Source organism: Sitodiplosis mosellana, unplaced genomic scaffold (genome assembly GCF_009176505.1).
Source record: "Sitodiplosis mosellana isolate CC-2019 unplaced genomic scaffold, AAFC_SMos_1.0 Smas_scaffold_60, whole genome shotgun sequence".
Classification (NCBI taxonomy): domain Eukaryota; kingdom Metazoa; phylum Arthropoda; class Insecta; order Diptera; family Cecidomyiidae; genus Sitodiplosis; species Sitodiplosis mosellana.
Genome location: NW_022595302.1, coordinates 1 through 17,224, shown reverse-complemented (window position 1 = coordinate 17,224; position 17,224 = coordinate 1). Strand labels below are relative to the sequence as shown.

The 17,224-nt window shown below is 35.0% G+C and overlaps 3 protein-coding genes across 3 annotated transcripts in view; 2 read left to right on the top strand and 1 right to left on the bottom strand.

Annotated features, from left to right (window-relative positions):
* The window catches only part of LOC129570497 (phosphatidylinositol 4-kinase type 2-alpha), a 12,021-nt gene extending 10,587 nt beyond the window's left edge, over positions 1-1,434 (bottom strand). The window contains exon 1 of the mRNA XM_055450133.1: positions 130-1,434. Coding sequence (XP_055306108.1) covers positions 130-748 — 619 coding nt within the window. The 5' untranslated portion in view covers positions 749-1,434. The remainder of the gene's footprint in view (positions 1-129) is intronic.
* On the top strand, positions 1,427-5,413 carry LOC129570498 (H/ACA ribonucleoprotein complex subunit 4). Its single transcript, XM_055450137.1, has 6 exons — positions 1,427-1,659; positions 2,071-2,439; positions 2,637-2,960; positions 3,241-3,564; positions 4,167-4,453; positions 4,714-5,413. The coding sequence occupies exons 1-6, from the start codon at positions 1,647-1,649 to the stop codon at positions 4,960-4,962; spliced, it is 1,566 nt and encodes a 521-aa protein (XP_055306112.1). The 5' UTR covers positions 1,427-1,646; the 3' UTR covers positions 4,963-5,413.
* Positions 5,414-5,949: 536 nt separating this feature from the next.
* On the top strand, positions 5,950-16,914 carry LOC129570496 (elongator complex protein 1). Its single transcript, XM_055450132.1, has 6 exons — positions 5,950-6,117; positions 6,391-6,802; positions 7,235-9,039; positions 13,741-15,657; positions 15,926-16,662; positions 16,770-16,914. The coding sequence occupies exons 3-6, from the start codon at positions 7,985-7,987 to the stop codon at positions 16,832-16,834; spliced, it is 3,774 nt and encodes a 1,257-aa protein (XP_055306107.1). The 5' UTR covers positions 5,950-6,117; positions 6,391-6,802; positions 7,235-7,984; the 3' UTR covers positions 16,835-16,914.
* Positions 16,915-17,224: the final 310 nt, after the last annotated feature.

The window sequence follows — 17,224 nt, the reverse complement described above, 5'->3', positions numbered from 1 at the left end:
ATATGCTCGGATATATCCGTGCCTTACGAAATGCTGAGATGCTCAGCAATCTTAAAACACATGTTTGAATTCGACTCTATTCTATCCAATTCAATGAACTCACATCACTTGATTAAAATGATCTCTTACCTGGAAAATTATTGTAGACAAAATCATGTGTATCACGTCCGATGCCAAGCAATGGTTGCGATTCCCGGCTATCCATGCTCAGATCAGCTAATAGGCTCACTTCAACGGTATCGTCGCCGGTATGATGATGATTTTGACTTGGTCCGTCACCGTTAGCCGTCGTTATAATTTGTGTGGTTGGCTCCAAATGCCCGATCGATTGGTCGGCGTCGTCGTCGTTGTCGTTGCCGTCTTCAACCGACGAATGAGATCGCGATAAATTAATCAAGCTGAGATTTTCGGCTGGTTTTATTTTTAAATTACTGGAATGTTGTAATTGGGATGATATTGTTTGTGTCACTGTTGCCAGAGCATTGTCATCACTGAACGCTCGGCGATGATGATGTGTTGATGTATTGAGAGCATCAGCCGGTTTGTTATCGCCGTTGGGCAGTAGGAAATTCGTCAGAATTGGTTCGGATGTGTTTAACGGCGGTGACGAAGGTCGTTGCAAGCGCTTTAAACTATCGATTGAAGTGAGTGGCTGCTGCTGTTGCTGTTGCTGTTGTTGCTGTTGCGAATGATGATTCACATTGGTTTCGTCGAAATCCAATTGCACAAGCAATTCGTCCGTATTCATTGAGACGAATAAAAAATGCTCCAAAACATTCAACACCAACACAATTGCTTAGAAATTTGCAATGCACACACAGAAACGTTTTTTTTTTCTTCAATCTTTTGACGATTTCTATGCAGAAATGTCATACAATCCACAAATCCACTGCGAAAAATATGATTTGATAACAACAATTTTTTTTTTCATACGCGAAAATAAATTCAACAAAATATGCGGATTAATCTAGACTCTCGAGCCCTATCACTTCCAATACATACAGTGCAAACATATACACACATTCACCAACCAATTTATTCACCCTTTTTTTTCACTTCTCTAATGCAAATTTTTTTTTTTATAACACATAAAGCAAAGAAAAAAGAACTCTCTATATCGACTAAAATTGATCCCAATTGATTTTCAATCTCTACACTACATTAAAACGGAGTCTTTGACGATTCGATTCGATGCAAAAGAAATGCGCTCCAGACGTATGGCCATTGAACAAAAACAACAAATAATACCTATCTCAATTGCACTACAAATTAAATATTTCCATTGTACAGTACGTAGTGACAGAGAGACACACAATAAAAAGATAATAAGAAAATCTATAACTTCGTTTGGCATTCAACTGTCAAAACGCTGCTGGTATTAATCATCGACGACAGCGACAGTGGTTGTTTTCAACATACATACACACACATGACATATGATTGTGGTGAATTGGGCTCGTAGCCCAAAAACGAAACAGCACTGTGGCGCCACTAGTCAATTCCATGCTGTCATCACAACCGAATCAAACGAGACAGACATTGTGCGTAAACACGTGCACTGAGCCACACATATATCTCGGCATTATCTATACCATACAGCACATTGCTATCTTTTGAACGAAAGGTCGGAAAAAAACCGCAGAAAAATGACTGATACAGGTAAAATTAATCGATTTTCTATTGTTATTCTGGTAATTGTTATGGAAAAATGTGAAGAAAGTGTGAAATTCGGTGGAAAATCATTGAAATTGTTTGGATTTGTGTATATTTTAAGTATTCCGCTATTCAACCTCATGGTCCATACTAATGATCTATACATGTGTTTGCTAGACGAAACTTGTTCACACACATTTTCCTCGTTTTTCATTCAATCTCGTCGGCGTTTGTTTCAGAAATTGCAAATTCACGTCGTTTCTTCGTTTTTATCCAAAATCATGCATTTTTTCCCACTTTTCCGGATTTTTTGAGCATTTTTTCAAAACCTAACCTTAAAACCATTCCAAGTTGAACAAAAACACACAGATTAACTAAAACAATGCCATTCGCATTTTTTTCTCCACACACACACAGAAGTTCGTAAGGAAAAGAAGAAGAAGGAGAAGAAAATCAAAGATGAGCCCGTCGATGATTTGGGTGAATTACAGGCCAACGGTACCGTAGCAGTGAAAGCATCGGAGAAGCTTGCATCGTTGGACACATCACAATGGCCATTGCTATTGAAAAATATTGATAAATTAAATGTTCGTACCAATCATTATACGCCGTTGCCGTTCGGTTCGTCGCCACTGTGCCGTGATATTCGTGAATACATTAAGTATGGTTACATTAATTTGGACAAACCATCGAATCCCAGCTCACACGAGATTGTCGCCTGGATTAAACGGATTTTGAAATGCGAGAAAACCGGACATTCCGGCACATTGGATCCAAAAGTCACAGGTTTGTTTGAGTTTTTTTTTCTTCTTCTGGCTATCCATTGATATCTCAATTGTTATGATGAACATCGTTATTTTTTTGTAAATGATGGATCGTGATTATTTATATCGATTGGTCTTACTGAGTAAAAAAACCATATTCTATTTACCAACACAGACAGTACGAACGCAATTTCTAATCACAATCTTCCATTTTCATAGGTTGTCTCATTGTTTGCATCGACCGAACAACACGATTGGCCAAGTCACAACAAAGCGCCGGTAAAGAGTATGTTGCTGTATTTAAATTGCATTCGGCCGTTGAATCGGTAGCCAAAGTGAAGCAAGGCTTGGAAAAACTGCGAGGTGCACTGTTCCAGCGTCCACCATTGATTTCGGCCGTAAAGAGACAGCTTCGTGTTCGTAGTGTTTATGATAGCAAACTTTTGGATTATGACACTGAACGGAATATGGGCGTTTTCTGGGTGAGCTGTGAAGCTGGTTCGTACATTCGGACAATGTGCGTGCACTTGGGATTGATTTTGGGTGAGTGGATAATGGATTTAGTTATGGGATTTTTTTTCGGTTCTAAAAGAAGTTTTTCGCCTTGTCTTGTCTCAAGGAGAATTTGTTCAATTTTTTTCTTCGATTTTTGAGTCGGTTTTTTTTTTATCGGATTAAGTTTTAGATTTTTTCTTACCAAATGATCATTTTTATCAAATAAACCCATTAAGGGTTCAAATTTGATTTTATATTTAAAAAAAAATCAATATTTGTATTACCTCTCAACAACCAACTACAACGAATCGATTATCACATTTCTCAGGTGTTGGAGGTCAAATGTTGGAACTGCGTCGTGTTCGTTCTGGTATCATTTCCGAAGGTGATGGCCTAGTTACCATGCACGATGTCTTGGATGCTATGTATCTGTATGAGAATCATAAAGATGAAAGCCTTTTGCGGCGCGTCATTATGCCACTGGAGGGCCTACTTATTAAAAATAAGCGTATTGTAATGAAAGACAGTTCGGTCAATGCGGTTTGTTACGGTGCCAAAATTATGCTGCCTGGTGTACTGCGATATGAAGATGGCATCGAAATTGATGAGGAAATCGTTGTTATTTCCACTAAAGGCGAAGCTATTGCATTGGGTAAGGGATTTTCTTCTTCTTCAAATAGATCTTTCTTTTGGATAATTCAAGACAAAATTCATCGATTTTTTGCTTATCAGTTTGAAAATTTTCCATTATTTCAAGAACTCTTTGATTTTATCAACTAAATTGACCATCTATTGTATTTCGATTAAAAAAAAACAAAGTGGACATCAATCGTTTCTCTCATTTTTTCAATTGTTGTTTTCAAAGTTTATTTATTCTCTTTATTTTCAAACAAAATGATCGATACAATGAACTCTGAAGTTCAAAATTTACTTCAGTTTTTATTTTTATTCTATTTTGCTCAAATTTTCATTGATTCCCCATATTTTTCACTTTATTTTGATTTTTTTCCCCATTTTTTCTAATTAATCTCAATTTTTTTGCATTTAATTCAAATTTTTCTCATGCAATTTCAATTTTTTCTTCAATTTTCCTCAAATTTGTATAAATTTTCTTTCTTCTCCATTCATTTTTTAAAACATTTCTCAATTTTTGTTTCAAATTTCTCTTAAATTTTAATTTTTTTTCACAATATCTCTTGAGTATTTCTAATCTAATCCCATTCGAAATGCCTCCATTTCCATTTTTCAAAACAGCCATTGCCCAAATGACCACCGCCACAATGTCAAGTTGTGACCATGGAGTATGTGCCAAGATTAAGCGTGTTATTATGGATCGTGATTTGTATCCACGCAAATGGGGTCTTGGTCCGAAGGCATCACAGAAAAAATCCCTTGTTGCTGCCGGTAAATTGGATAAATATGGACGACCGAATGAAAACACACCCGCCGAATGGCTCACCGGTTACGTGGACTACAGTGCACTTAGCAATGGTGCTAGTGTAAAGACCGAACCCACTGAAGAAACGAAAAAAGCCGACAAAGTAAGTCATTGCTACAAATTCTCAAACAATTTTGAATATCAGTGATAAAATGTATCACTTTTTATGATGAAACCATTTATTTCGTGTTTATGAGCTGTAATGATTAGTACATCGATTGGTCTTGCTGAGTTTTGTATTCTATTTTCGTATTAAAATGTTCAAAAGAAAATTTTAATTGAAGAAGAATTTTACTTGGTAACTCATTTGCCATCAAAGACAAAACCCACAAAATAACACTTTGTTTTCTTCGTTGTTTTCAGCGTAAATTGAGCATCGCTACAAATTCCGATCCAGAAACCACGTTGGACACAACAGCCGTAAGCGAATCAGACAAAGTCGAAAAGAAAAAGAAGAAAAAGCGAAAGAAGGACCTTGAAGCGGCCGAAGAAGCCGAACCAGCAGCCACTGAGGAACAACCAGATGATGAAGCCGGCGACGATGAGGCTTCAAAGAAAGAGAAAAAGAAGAAGAAAAAGAAAGATAAAAACAAGGAAAAATCCGATGATTAAATCTTTTCACACACACACACAAACATACGTTCAGAACAAGCTAGTAAATTCCCTGGTATTTTCTTTTTATTTACCAGCTCACAAAATATGGACGTTTCTACTTTTGTATTTTTTTTTTACATATTTCGTACAATTTAGAAGAATGCTAACTCTTCCAATGGATTTCAAACACACACAGACTTCATTTGAAATTTTATTAACAAAAACAAATTGTTTTGTTTTTCTTCTTTCGAATTTTATCGCATGGTTAAAAGATAACAAGTCAGGTTATTGCATTTACGGCAAAAAGAAATTACCTCGATGTCGGTAACATTTTTGTTAGAAAAAAAAAAAATGGAATAGAAGTATATTCGTAAAGTTTACGAAGAATTATTTAGCTATTAAGAGAAAATCTATTTTCACAGTTTAGGTTAAGCAAACCCCAGAAAAATAAAATTAAACCAGAAATAAACTGATTTTTTTTTTAAATTAAAGAGAGTGAATTTTCTTCTCAATTGGTTTAGCAATCAAAATATGGACTTTTTCTATCAGAAAAAAGAATTTTTCATCAAAAGAAGCCGTTTTTCTTTTGTTGACCTTTTTTTTTTTTTCAAAAGAAGCCGTTTTTCTCTAATCCATCTCCGATTATTTTGTTCAATCAAAAGCCCGATTTGTTTCATTCAACCAAAAAACGATTTTATTTTCAATTTAAAAAAAACTATTCCATCGAATGACAAAGATTATAAAAGTTTTTGTTGAAAAAATTTGAATAAATTTTAATAAAGTTTAAGCTAAATTTCAAGATTATCAACCCAAAATTGTTGAAAGTTTTATCTTGAAACTAGAATCGATCGACTTCAAAATGCGCGCTAATCGGGTACGTATTTTTCCACTATTGCACTTTTGCAATTTACACATACACACACACACACATCGTTCTTTCTGCTGAATATCGCTGTGTTTTGCGTTGAGTCAAAAGTTAAGCTGTCAAAGTGCCTTACCAAATATTCACAACAAACAAGCGAACGCAGCAAACACCGATAGTTTTGTTCATATCACATTTCATTCTCTCTTCCTGAACAAAAGTAAAGTCAGTCTCGTCTCCCGCATTTTTTTTTTTTGCTCTGCGAATTGTGCAACGTCAAATATTTTTTTAATCACGTAAATGTGAATACGGTAATAACAAAGCATTGAGTTATAGATTAGTTTGTTGTTTTAGTTTTTAGTTGTTGAAGTTTAATCTGTATCCACATTTGTATTGACGAAAAAATCATTTGATTTGAAAATTGATTATTAGTTTTTATATGTTTTGATGTCGTTTCGTCCAAATAAACGTTGCTTTTCGTGTAAATAACAAATTGTTATTAACAATTGAAATTTCTCAACGCCAAAAAATAACAATATCCATTTCGATTCGTTGTCATAAATAAAAAAAAAATCCATGTAAAGAAATGAGAAGCTGCACTGTCATCGCAAGCACTGATCGCTATCAACGACGACGACGACGACGACAACAAAGTAGAAAGTTGACGTTGGAACAGCGATACGATCACATCATCGATATATGCTCCGTTTACCTGGCTAGAAAATTGACGGTAAACAATTGCATCGATATGCTTTTGTTTGCCAAAAAGCATCGAATTTACCGACTTCTTCGATTGTCCGCTGTGTTCATCGATCAATATTTTGATATGATCTTTACTTCGGATGAATTCATCGAATTGGATGCCGATCACCTGTACCACTTGTTGCCCGAGCTGATTTACGATGAAATGACCGAGGATGATGTGAAGAATGCCATAATATTTTGGTCAAAGTACAAACGGGCTGAACGAAAGAAGTACACCGATGTTTTGTTGATGTAAGTGAATGTTTGGGAAATAATTGTTTACTCATGGTTAGAAAGCGTTGTTCTTGCTCTGTGCAATAGTATCACAGCTCTTCTATGGGATAAAACCGTTCTGTTTGTTTGATACAATAAACAATGTTTATTGATTAAATATTCTATTCCATGTGCAAATATGCATGCTGTAAGATTTAGAAGTAGACCGAATTTGGTTAAAATAACCAAAATTCAGTCGACCGAATGAAAATTTCGATTCAAATAAAAAAAGAGTGCAAATTGTGTTCTGTATTCTGTATAGAACAAAATGTTCACTTATCAGTGTTTTTAAACGGTTGAATGACCATTATGACCATGAACGCAAACATTGATTAGCAATCAGTAGATAATTAGTTGAAAGTATGGGTAAACAAGTGAATAAACATTACTTTAAACCTCTCTTTTCAACAGGACTGTGGATCAAAATAAGCGCATAAACGTACAACTTTAACACGAAGTGGCTAGTGAAGTGGCAAACAGCATACAAACCAGTGATATAACACGCAGTCAAACTGCACAGCAATTGAAGTCACCTAATCAACGCGAACGGATGACCTTGTTTCCCTATTACATTTTATCAATCAGCTGTGTTTAAAACCGAATCTCATCATTCCATCATAGTTCAAAAAAGTTACAATTAAAGTCTATCTCTATTAAAATGTAGTTTTACGGAAAATTTCTATTTATTTTCTATTTTTTTCCAAATATTTTTCCTCCAATTCAGACTTTGTAATTTGGATGTTCCTTATAAAAAAAAAACAACTGAATCAAAAATACAGTTCAAACACGAAATGTACATAAAATTGGATGATTAAATCACAATCAATTGAAAATGCAATTGACAGTAAAAAAAAAATAGAAAAAAAAATATCTCAAACAAATAAATAAAATAAAAATCAAATCTCCATACAAATTTTGTGTTCATAATTCATTCAATCGAATGTCATAAACAGCAAAATCTCAAATTGCCCATCAAGTCACCACGAGTGTTGTAAAGCCCAAGTCGTTCACAAACCAATGACCGAACTGTCAAACATGCACATTTGACGTATTTGAGCTACGCATCAGCTGTCACTAAACTTGAACGGCATTCAAGCACGTGTAACGCGTATTTGTGTGTGTTTTTTTTAATACCGTAAGCACAATATTTACACCGAAAAAATGCGAAATTTAAAATTATTATACAGCCGAACGGCTCAATTAGATTTGAGCGAGGTGAATCACATAAATTTGAGTACCGAAACCGCTGGTACAACATTCATAGCATCGAGTGATCAATTATCAACGTTTGACTGGGAACAGCGACAAATAAATGCAATTGCGCCGCTAGAAAATAAAATTGTCGGTTTTGAGCATCTATCGTTGAATAATGAATTGTGTGTGGCGACGGAAGCGGGTGAGGTTATTGTGTACAATTATCATCAGTCGACAAATGAATCGGTGACATTTTGTGAAGGTGGTTTAAAGGCGATGACATGGTCGCATGACCAAGAAGTCGTTGCATTCGTGACACAAGTCAATTTATTGGTGGTCATGAACAGTGCTTATGATCCAATTGCTGAGGTGAACCTTTTGGATGACAGTTTCGGCGATGAAGCGTTTATCAATGTTGGTTGGGGCAAGAAAGAGACACAATTCCATGGTACTGAAGGTAAACAAGCGGCACATAAGAAACCAGATGATGTTCCAGTCGACGATGTTACGGCATTGGAACAACGCATTTCGATCGTGTGGCGAGGTGATGATGAATATTTTGCCATTAGCTTCGTGGGAAAAAGCGGACGAATGTTTAAAGTGTTCGACAAAGAAGGAAAGTTGAAATACACATCAGAGAAATTAGCCGGTTTGGAGGCACCGATTGATTGGCGACCAACTGGAAATTGGATTGCAATTCCACATGTCCTACCGAATAAGTACACAATCGCTTTGTTCGAGAAAAATGGATTGAGACATCGTGAAATTGTTTTACCATTCAAAAAAGAACAAGAGAAGGTCGAACAATTACTTTGGAGCAGTGATTCAGACATTTTGGCCATTTATACCGAGCATGCGAATGGATCAACCATTTATTTGTACACAATTTGCAATTATCATTGGTATCAAAAGCAAACATTGCAATTTAGCGCCAAGTGTCAGGCCATTCAATGGGATAACAACTATTCAGAGGGTAAATCGTTACATGTGATTGAAGACAATTTGCGGTACACAGTTTATCGGTGAGTTTTAACATTTTTTTTTCGTAACTTTTTTTTTTGGCTCTGAACTTTTGATTTTAGATGAAAAATTTCAAGTCGTTTTTGTTTTTTTTTTTTGGTTTTTTTTTTTTTTTTTTTTTTTTTTATAAAAGGAGTCGGTTCGAGAGAAAAATGTGATAAAGCGTTCTAAGAAAATTCGCCCATGTGATATGGTGGATAATAAAGTTCGATGAATCACAGAACTTACTGCGCAATAAATTCATTATCAATGAGCTCAGCACACAACTTTTGGCACATTAATCGGATGTATTCAACCAAAGTGCATTTTTTAAATGAAAAATCTCTTTATGGAGACTTATAATCTCTTTGTATATTATTCCATATGTATAAATATAAAGATATATTTCACTAAAGAGTGATTTGTTGAATCACTCGATTCCATCTGCTAAGTTGATGTGTTGAGCTTTGATGATGAATTCAATACGAGCTGATGAATCAAATTCAAGTTATCGGATACATGCTTGTTATTACGTAAAGATATCATGTTAAATATTATGCGATAAATGGTTACCGATTTGAATGAAAGCAATCACAATAAATATCGATATCGCAGCAATATTGGATCGAATGGCAACGTTTCCATATTCCTCTATGGATTTCCTATAATCATTTATTGTCTCGGCGGTTTTCAGAATTTCGACCATTTTTAGTTTCAGCTTGTCCATAGAATTTTGAGCCAGTTCTATTTTATACTTTGGATCATTCTTGGCGTACTTGTCTCGTGCCATAAACTGTGGAACAAGAAGTAAATCAGAATCACAATGAAACAAGAAACAAATCGATTTTAGTCAGAAAAAATAAATAAATTGATATTTCAAAAATAGTTACGTACCTCAAGGGTGGCGTTTTTGATATAAATTGTCCTCATTTCACTGAAAACTTCTTGTTCGATGAAAGATTCGGCATTTTTAACTTTGTTCAAAATCCTTTCTTCAAATTCATCGGAGATGTCTTCCACCATATCCGTGTAGTATTGTTTAACTTTAGACTGAAATGCCAGTGATTAAACCCATGGAAATTATTCATTGAATAATATTCAATTTGGAAAGATAGTTCACACAAAAATGACGTCAACCCATTTTTCACCAAACGTTGGTTCAACCCTTCCATTTTTTTAATCAAAATGTTCAATTACTCAAACACTTGATAGAAAATGGGTTCAAGATAAAAAAAATGTTTCCATGAATAAATCCTCAAAGGATTTAAATACATACATAAAAGCATAATTCGTTATCCGTATTCTTCTTCTCGAAATTTTCTCTGAATTCACCTTCAATACTCTTGTCGATTGCCGTTAAATATTCACGTATATAACCCTCTGAATTAAGCTTTTTCTGAACCAAAAACTGTGTTTTTAAATGAAAAAAAAAAAGGAAATTATCCAAAAATTATGCTACAATTGTTTGTGAATTCGTAAAAATCTTTTTAAAAAAATGTTTTTAATAAATTTCAATGGTAAAAATGATGCAAACAAAGTTTAAAATCAGTCAAAAATCCAACCTTTTTCATTGCATTATTCTTAGATTGATTATGAATTGCCAGTAGTTTATCGTTATCAAAATAAGATACGTTATTTGTGGGACTGCATGTTTCGACCATATTCTGCATTGATTTCTTATACGATTCCAAACCTTCTTCTTGCCATGATTTATATTTGATATTCAAGATATTCTACAACAAATTTATTTTTTTCATATTAAAATTTTTTTTCTTCAATTTTTGACATTAAAAATGAAATAGAAATAGAAAAATTTCAAAAAAATTTCACTAATTGTATGGTTCTCACCTGAAAATACGTGCCCAGATCGGGCAATTTATCGGAGTTTAACATCTTGCTGTACGTATCCAAATACGATACAAAATCTTTTGCTTTAATTGCTTCTCCATCGACATTTTTCACGACCAAATTTTGTGGTGCAAATAGTGATCGGGCCAGGTCTTCGACATGTGCAATGAATAGTGATTTAACCTCTGTTAAATTGCCATCATAGTAAGATGTTTGGGTAACATCTTCACCGGGGAATGGCATGTAGAACAAATCAATGTTCTCATAGTATTTGAAAATTCGTTTCGTTTGTTCTTCTTTGGCGTTTGTGTCCGTTGGCAGAATGCTTAGATACAAATTTTTTACAGAATTACTTTGATGTCCGTATTTGAAATCGTCATCATCGCCCGGCTTATCTCGTACAATGATATTCAAATTTTGAAATTGTTTGGTTGAATTTACAAGTTTATTGTTATCTGCCAAACTACCATATCCACTGAACAAGTCCAACGCACCAAGATCCAGGCTGTCCAAATCACGTAACACATTGTAACACTGTACCGATGATGCCATCGCACTGAACGCATAAATTCGCGCATCTTGATTGAAACTGTCACTTGTGATCGAATTCAATCCTTGTGTATCAAGCAAAATGATCGCCACTTTAGTACCGTTTGGTAGCGTACGTTTGAATATGCGAGGCCACACCAAAATGCCTTTCGTTCGTATCATTCCCCAATCAAAACCATTCATACATTCGTCTTTTCGCTCCCAATCCGACACGTTTCGTTGATCACACTAATTGCCAGATGAAATAATAATTTTGGAAATATATTTTTATTGTGAAATTTTCAAACAAAGAATAAGAAAACATTTTTTAACAAACAAAACGGCAACACTCGACCAAGTTTGATATTAAAAATTTTAACGGAATTTTTTAAAAATAAATTTTTGAATATTTCTGAGAAATCAATTAGAAATTTCAAAAAAAAAATCATCTTAAAATTAAATTCGCCTTGCCTCTGCTTCCAAAAACCGTATGAAAAAATTCATTAGGAAGCTCTTCCCCAGGTTTACTGTGCCCGCAATTGAAATGACCGCCACTTCACGATCTTTTACATCTTCATCGCTTAACATTTGTTCCAGCTTCGACAGATTAGCTGGAAGCAATGTAAATGATGCATCGTTGGCGGATCCAATTTGAAGCCCATGTCCAAAATGTGATCCTGGAATTGCGTCACACTTGAATTCACCCACTATAACTACACACAATATACAAACAGATAACCACCACATTACGGTCACTGTTCCGAATGGAACCAAATTGCTTTAAATTTATTTTTTCTTCAGTAAAAATCACGTCTTGGAAATAATATTCTCGGAAAAATTCCAACTGATTTCATTCACTTCAAATTACAAATTGAATTAAATATTTATCCCAAGCTCTTTATTATATATAGTCTTTTTATCACATATTACACTCATACGATTTATTTTATTTTATTTTATTTTTTATTGAGTATGAGGTGTAAATAACAGGAAAAATCCCTTTTACAATTTATCACCTTTAGTTTGTGTTTACAATTTGATAGTTACTTTGGTCAAAGCATTTAAACATTTCAGTCAAAATTAAAAAGGAAATTATTGGATTCTCGAAAAAATGAGTGCGTTCAAATAGCTTAATATGGTTTTTTGGATAAATTCGCGAGTGTGAACTGTTGGATAATACACAAAATTAATAAGTGTGATTAAGAAAATATTAATTTTGTAAAAATATCGTTATTCAGTCGTCATTCAATCATTTTTTTAATATATGCGCAAAAACATGGGTAATCATAAAAAAATATATCGCATTCATTGTTTGATAGGAAAATCACATAAATTTTCTTTCTCATATTGCTGAATGCAATAAGCTGAATCAAATTAAAGAAAAACACCATTTTTCATCGAATAAAAAGCACATTTTCGCTAAAAACAGCATTTTAACACATTTTTTCACATGTGTGTGGCATCTTTAATGCTTCTTTTTTTTGGAAGTCACAATTTTTTTTTAGAAGCAATTCAAATTCAATCAACTTCATTTAAGATATGATTTTTATATTGCGTTATTCTGATTTGAATCGAATAAATTTTAATTACATTTTTTTCTATTATTATTAAGTCATTGAATTCGTTAATTCAAGGGCCATTTTCCCGCGTAAGATGCATAAGCGCACTTACAAAACTGAGTCACTGATATGCTGTCTATTTAGTAATTTTACTACATGGTTGCCATCGTAAATACTCTTTGAAGTGTTTACATGTATGATTAGTTGCACATTGAAATCAGCCGTTGGCATTTTAACCCGCTTTGAATGAGAATTTTTTTTAAAAGCGTTCAAGTGATCATATCATATTCCACATCATACATGTACAATGGTACATGAACAATATTCATTGAATATGTTGGACCAGATGAAAACGTCGCTTTGCATGGGTTAACATGTTTTTCTCTGAACGTTGGCTTATCAATGCCACTTATTGTCGGTCATGTAGGCGCATTCACACATTGAATTAACTCATTGCAAAACTTTATCTCGCTTAAATGACGCATTTAGACAACATAATTAATTAAGTGGGATATGTATTCAGTGAATGGACTCACAAAAGATATTTTTGTTCACCTAAACGATAAATTTTTATATTCGAAAATAATAACTATTTCATAGGGAATAAAATAAAAATAATATAAAAAAGAATTTCCGTCGAAGAAATTGTAGAAATTAAAGAAAAATCCAGGCATCTTGCCCATAATTATGCATAATTATGGACATTGTCCATTATTTCAATTTTTCCATTCAATTTGTTTTTTTTTTCTATAGAAAAAATTAAAATTTTCCATGTTTTTATCCTTTCAGATGGGATCATTCAATTGCCCGTTCAACTGGTTCGACCGGTGACGACCAAACGCTTGTTGCCGTAATCGATCGTGAAAATCTGCTATTGACTAATTTCCGTGGTGCTGTGATACCTCCGCCAATGTGCGGTTCCACGTTGGCCCATTTATCACCAATCAATTACGCTGGATTCATTCGTCAGCCATCCAATGCATCGAATTCCAATCAATTCTTCATCGTCGATGCCACGAATACATTCTCCACTTTTGAGTGTACTTTTGAACGTAATCCCGAACGAAACATCAACCTAATCGAAGAAACAAAATTGATACAAAGTTATAAAATAACTCAAGATAACATTGCTCCTCTATTCCACCAGCATTGGATATGGTTGAATGATTCGCAAGTAATATTCAGTTACATCAAAGACGATGCAACGGTGCTGTGTCTCGCTGAGCTCGCCCAAGGTCAATTAAATATTTTGAGTGAAGAATCAATCGATGGAATTGTTGGTAATTTAGTTGGCTCTGACAAGAGCTCGAAAATTATTTATCATTTGACTTGTGGCAAATTCGGATCGATTGAGGTCGTAAATTCCGAATTGCAAGAGCGTGAATTCTTATTCGACGTGAACACATTCTGTGAGCGAATCGATTGTGTCACGATCAATGACGTGGTGAAAGTGATTGCATTGAAAAATCAACAGAATCTGTATGTTGACGGTGACAAGGTGGCTTCGGATGTAACATCATTCCTGTTGACCGAGCAGTTTATCCTGTTCACGACGCTCGACCAATTGAAATTCATTCGATTGGACGGGAATCAAGTGATCAACGAGCGTCGAATCGAACGAGGTGGTCGATTGGTTACATCCGTTTCACATGATTCACGTACAGTACTGCAAATGCCACGAGGCAATTTGGAAACGATTCAACCGCGTGTTCTTTCATTGGTCATCATTGGTGAACTCCTGGACGCTCATTCGTATCGTAAAGCCTTTGATTTGCTGCGCAAACAACGGATCAATTTGAATCTTTTGGTCGATCACAATCCAGTCGATTTCTTAGCACATATTCCCGAGTTTATTATGGATATTGATAATATTCAATGGTTGAATCTATTTTTATCCGATCTACTCAATGAAGATGTGACCACGACCATGTACGCAAGTAACTATCAACATCTGAAGAATCGTTGCGTTGAAACTGCGTTCGCTGACTCAAACAAAGTCCAAGTCATTTGTGAGAAATTCTGCGATGTTTTCGAACAAGATTCAACGGTAAAACACCTCTTGCCAACGATCACCGCACACGTGAAACGGAAGAATTTCGAGAAGGCATTGGAAATGCTGTGGCGCGTTCGTCAAACTGAATTGAATCCAACCGAAGGGAATAAAGCTGCGGTCAGTGCACAGGAAGCGTTGAAATACTTGCTCTATCTGGTGAATGTGAATGATTTGTATGACGTCGCATTGGGAATGTACGATTTCGAATTGGTGCTGTTTGTCGCACAAAAATCACAGAAAGATCCCAAGGAATATCTACCATTTTTGAATGAGTTGAAACAATTGGAGGAAAATTATCGCAAATATCGAATTGATAACCATTTGAAGAGGTACAGCAAAGCATTGGAACACATCGTGAAATGTGGCGTGGAGAAACTGGAAGAATGCTTGGATCTGATTGAGAAGCATAATTTGTACACACAAGCGCTGCGGCTGTTTAAATCGAGCGATGAATGTTACAATGATATTGTCATTCAATATGCCGACCATTTGCGTGGAAAGAGAATGTTCTATGAGGCCGCTTTGATGTATGAACGTGGCAGTGACTTTAAACAAGCCGTTTTGTCGGCCAAACACACATTGGATTGGAAAAAGTGCTTGCGATTGGCGACTAAGTGCTCATACTCGAAGGAAGAAACGGAGAATATTTGCTTGTGAGTGGATTTTTGGTGTAGTTTTTTTTTGTTGATGATTTTAGGTTGGTCGGGGAAAGTTTGCCTTGTACCCGTTATTTTCATAAGTTTTGAGTCTAATTTTCATTGGAATTTTCTTATTTTCTTCAATTTTTCAGTCTATAAACTTGAAAGAAACTATAGTTTCATCATTTTCTCCCATTTTGGCTACGTTTTTCTCCTATTTGACTACGGTTCTATGTACTCTTTTCACCCATTTTCATAAATTCTCCATCTTCACCCTTTCCAGATCATTATTACCCGCTCTGCAAGAGAACAATCGATCCGAAGAAGCCGCAGATCTAATCCGGTACTTCAATCCAAACAGTGAGCAACTCATCAAAGTACTATGCGATGGAAGACTATACCAAAAGGCAATTATGGAGGCAGCAAATGTGTCTGAGCTACAAAATGACTTCGTTCGAAATCATCTGAATGAATTTGCGAGTCGAACCATTGAAAAAATCCAGGCCAACCAAACACAATTCAAATATCAAGTAACGCGATTGCAAACGGTTCGCAAAGAAAAGGCCGAAAAGCTGTTGAATGGCGATGGAGAAAATGATGATTGCGATATGTTCTCAGACACAACGAGTATGAATTCATCGCGGTTCACGGGCAGCTCCAGAGGCACCGGTAAATCATTCAGATCGAGCAAAAGTAAACGGAAACATGAACGCAAATTGATGAGCTTGAAAGAAGGCAACCCATTCGAAGATATCGCTTTAATCGACGCCATTTATACATCGGCTCTCACGATTTATGGACAACAACAACAAACCCATGATATTTTGAAGTCGTTGGTCGATTTGGAATTGGATGGCGTAGCAATTGACATTCAAAAAGCATTCAATGCATTGTTAGAGGACGTTAAACGATCAATGGACTTGGTGTGGCTGCCCGAGATGATGGTCTTCGGCGAAATCAAAGTCGAAGAATACATGGACTATTTACGAGTTCAGAATGAACAACATTATGCCATGATAAGTAAGGGAACGTTTTTTCAAATAATTGAATTTTTTTTTTTTTTTAATCAAATTCAGCAATTGTGATTGAAATATGCATTTTCATAATACTTTTGTTTCATTTTTCAGAGCCACATCAAAGAGCGAAGCCACCACTCACGCTAATCGACTGGCAATTGGAAATTTTGAAGTAAATTCGCATTTTTATTGTAAGAGAGAAATTTTGTTGATAAACAATGAGTAGAATTAAATAAAGAAGTTTATCGGAATAAAACTGAAAAATTTCATGAAAAAGTGGAAAATATTTGCCCAAACTGGCAATTGGAATGTGATCCGCATGCGTTGTTTTTCAAACCGTAATGAAGATGATGGAGGAATAAAGGTAAATATCTGGTATTTTCGATGCGATCCATTCGGTGTAAAACGTAGAATCATACATACGACGTGTGCCACACTCAAACAGGTGGAATTGTAATTCCTGAGCCTGAATGTAAGGCAAAGGTATGGATCATGTCGTTCAATGATATTCATATTTATCGTATGTAAACGACGATCCATCTGGGGTTATTTTTTAACTTTGAATC

Coding starts and splice junctions, on each gene's coding strand:
- LOC129570496 (XM_055450132.1), top strand. CDS start 7,985: ATGCGAAATTTAAAATTATTATACAGCCGAACGGCTCAATTAGATTTG. Junction 9,040..13,740: donor TTGCGGTACACAGTTTATCG/GTGAGTTTTAAC, acceptor TTATCCTTTCAG/ATGGGATCATTCAATTGCCC. Junction 15,658..15,925: donor GAAACGGAGAATATTTGCTT/GTGAGTGGATTT, acceptor CACCCTTTCCAG/ATCATTATTACCCGCTCTGC.
- LOC129570498 (XM_055450137.1), top strand. Junction 3,565..4,166: donor AGGCGAAGCTATTGCATTGG/GTAAGGGATTTT, acceptor TTTTCAAAACAG/CCATTGCCCAAATGACCACC. Junction 4,454..4,713: donor AAACGAAAAAAGCCGACAAA/GTAAGTCATTGC, acceptor CGTTGTTTTCAG/CGTAAATTGAGCATCGCTAC.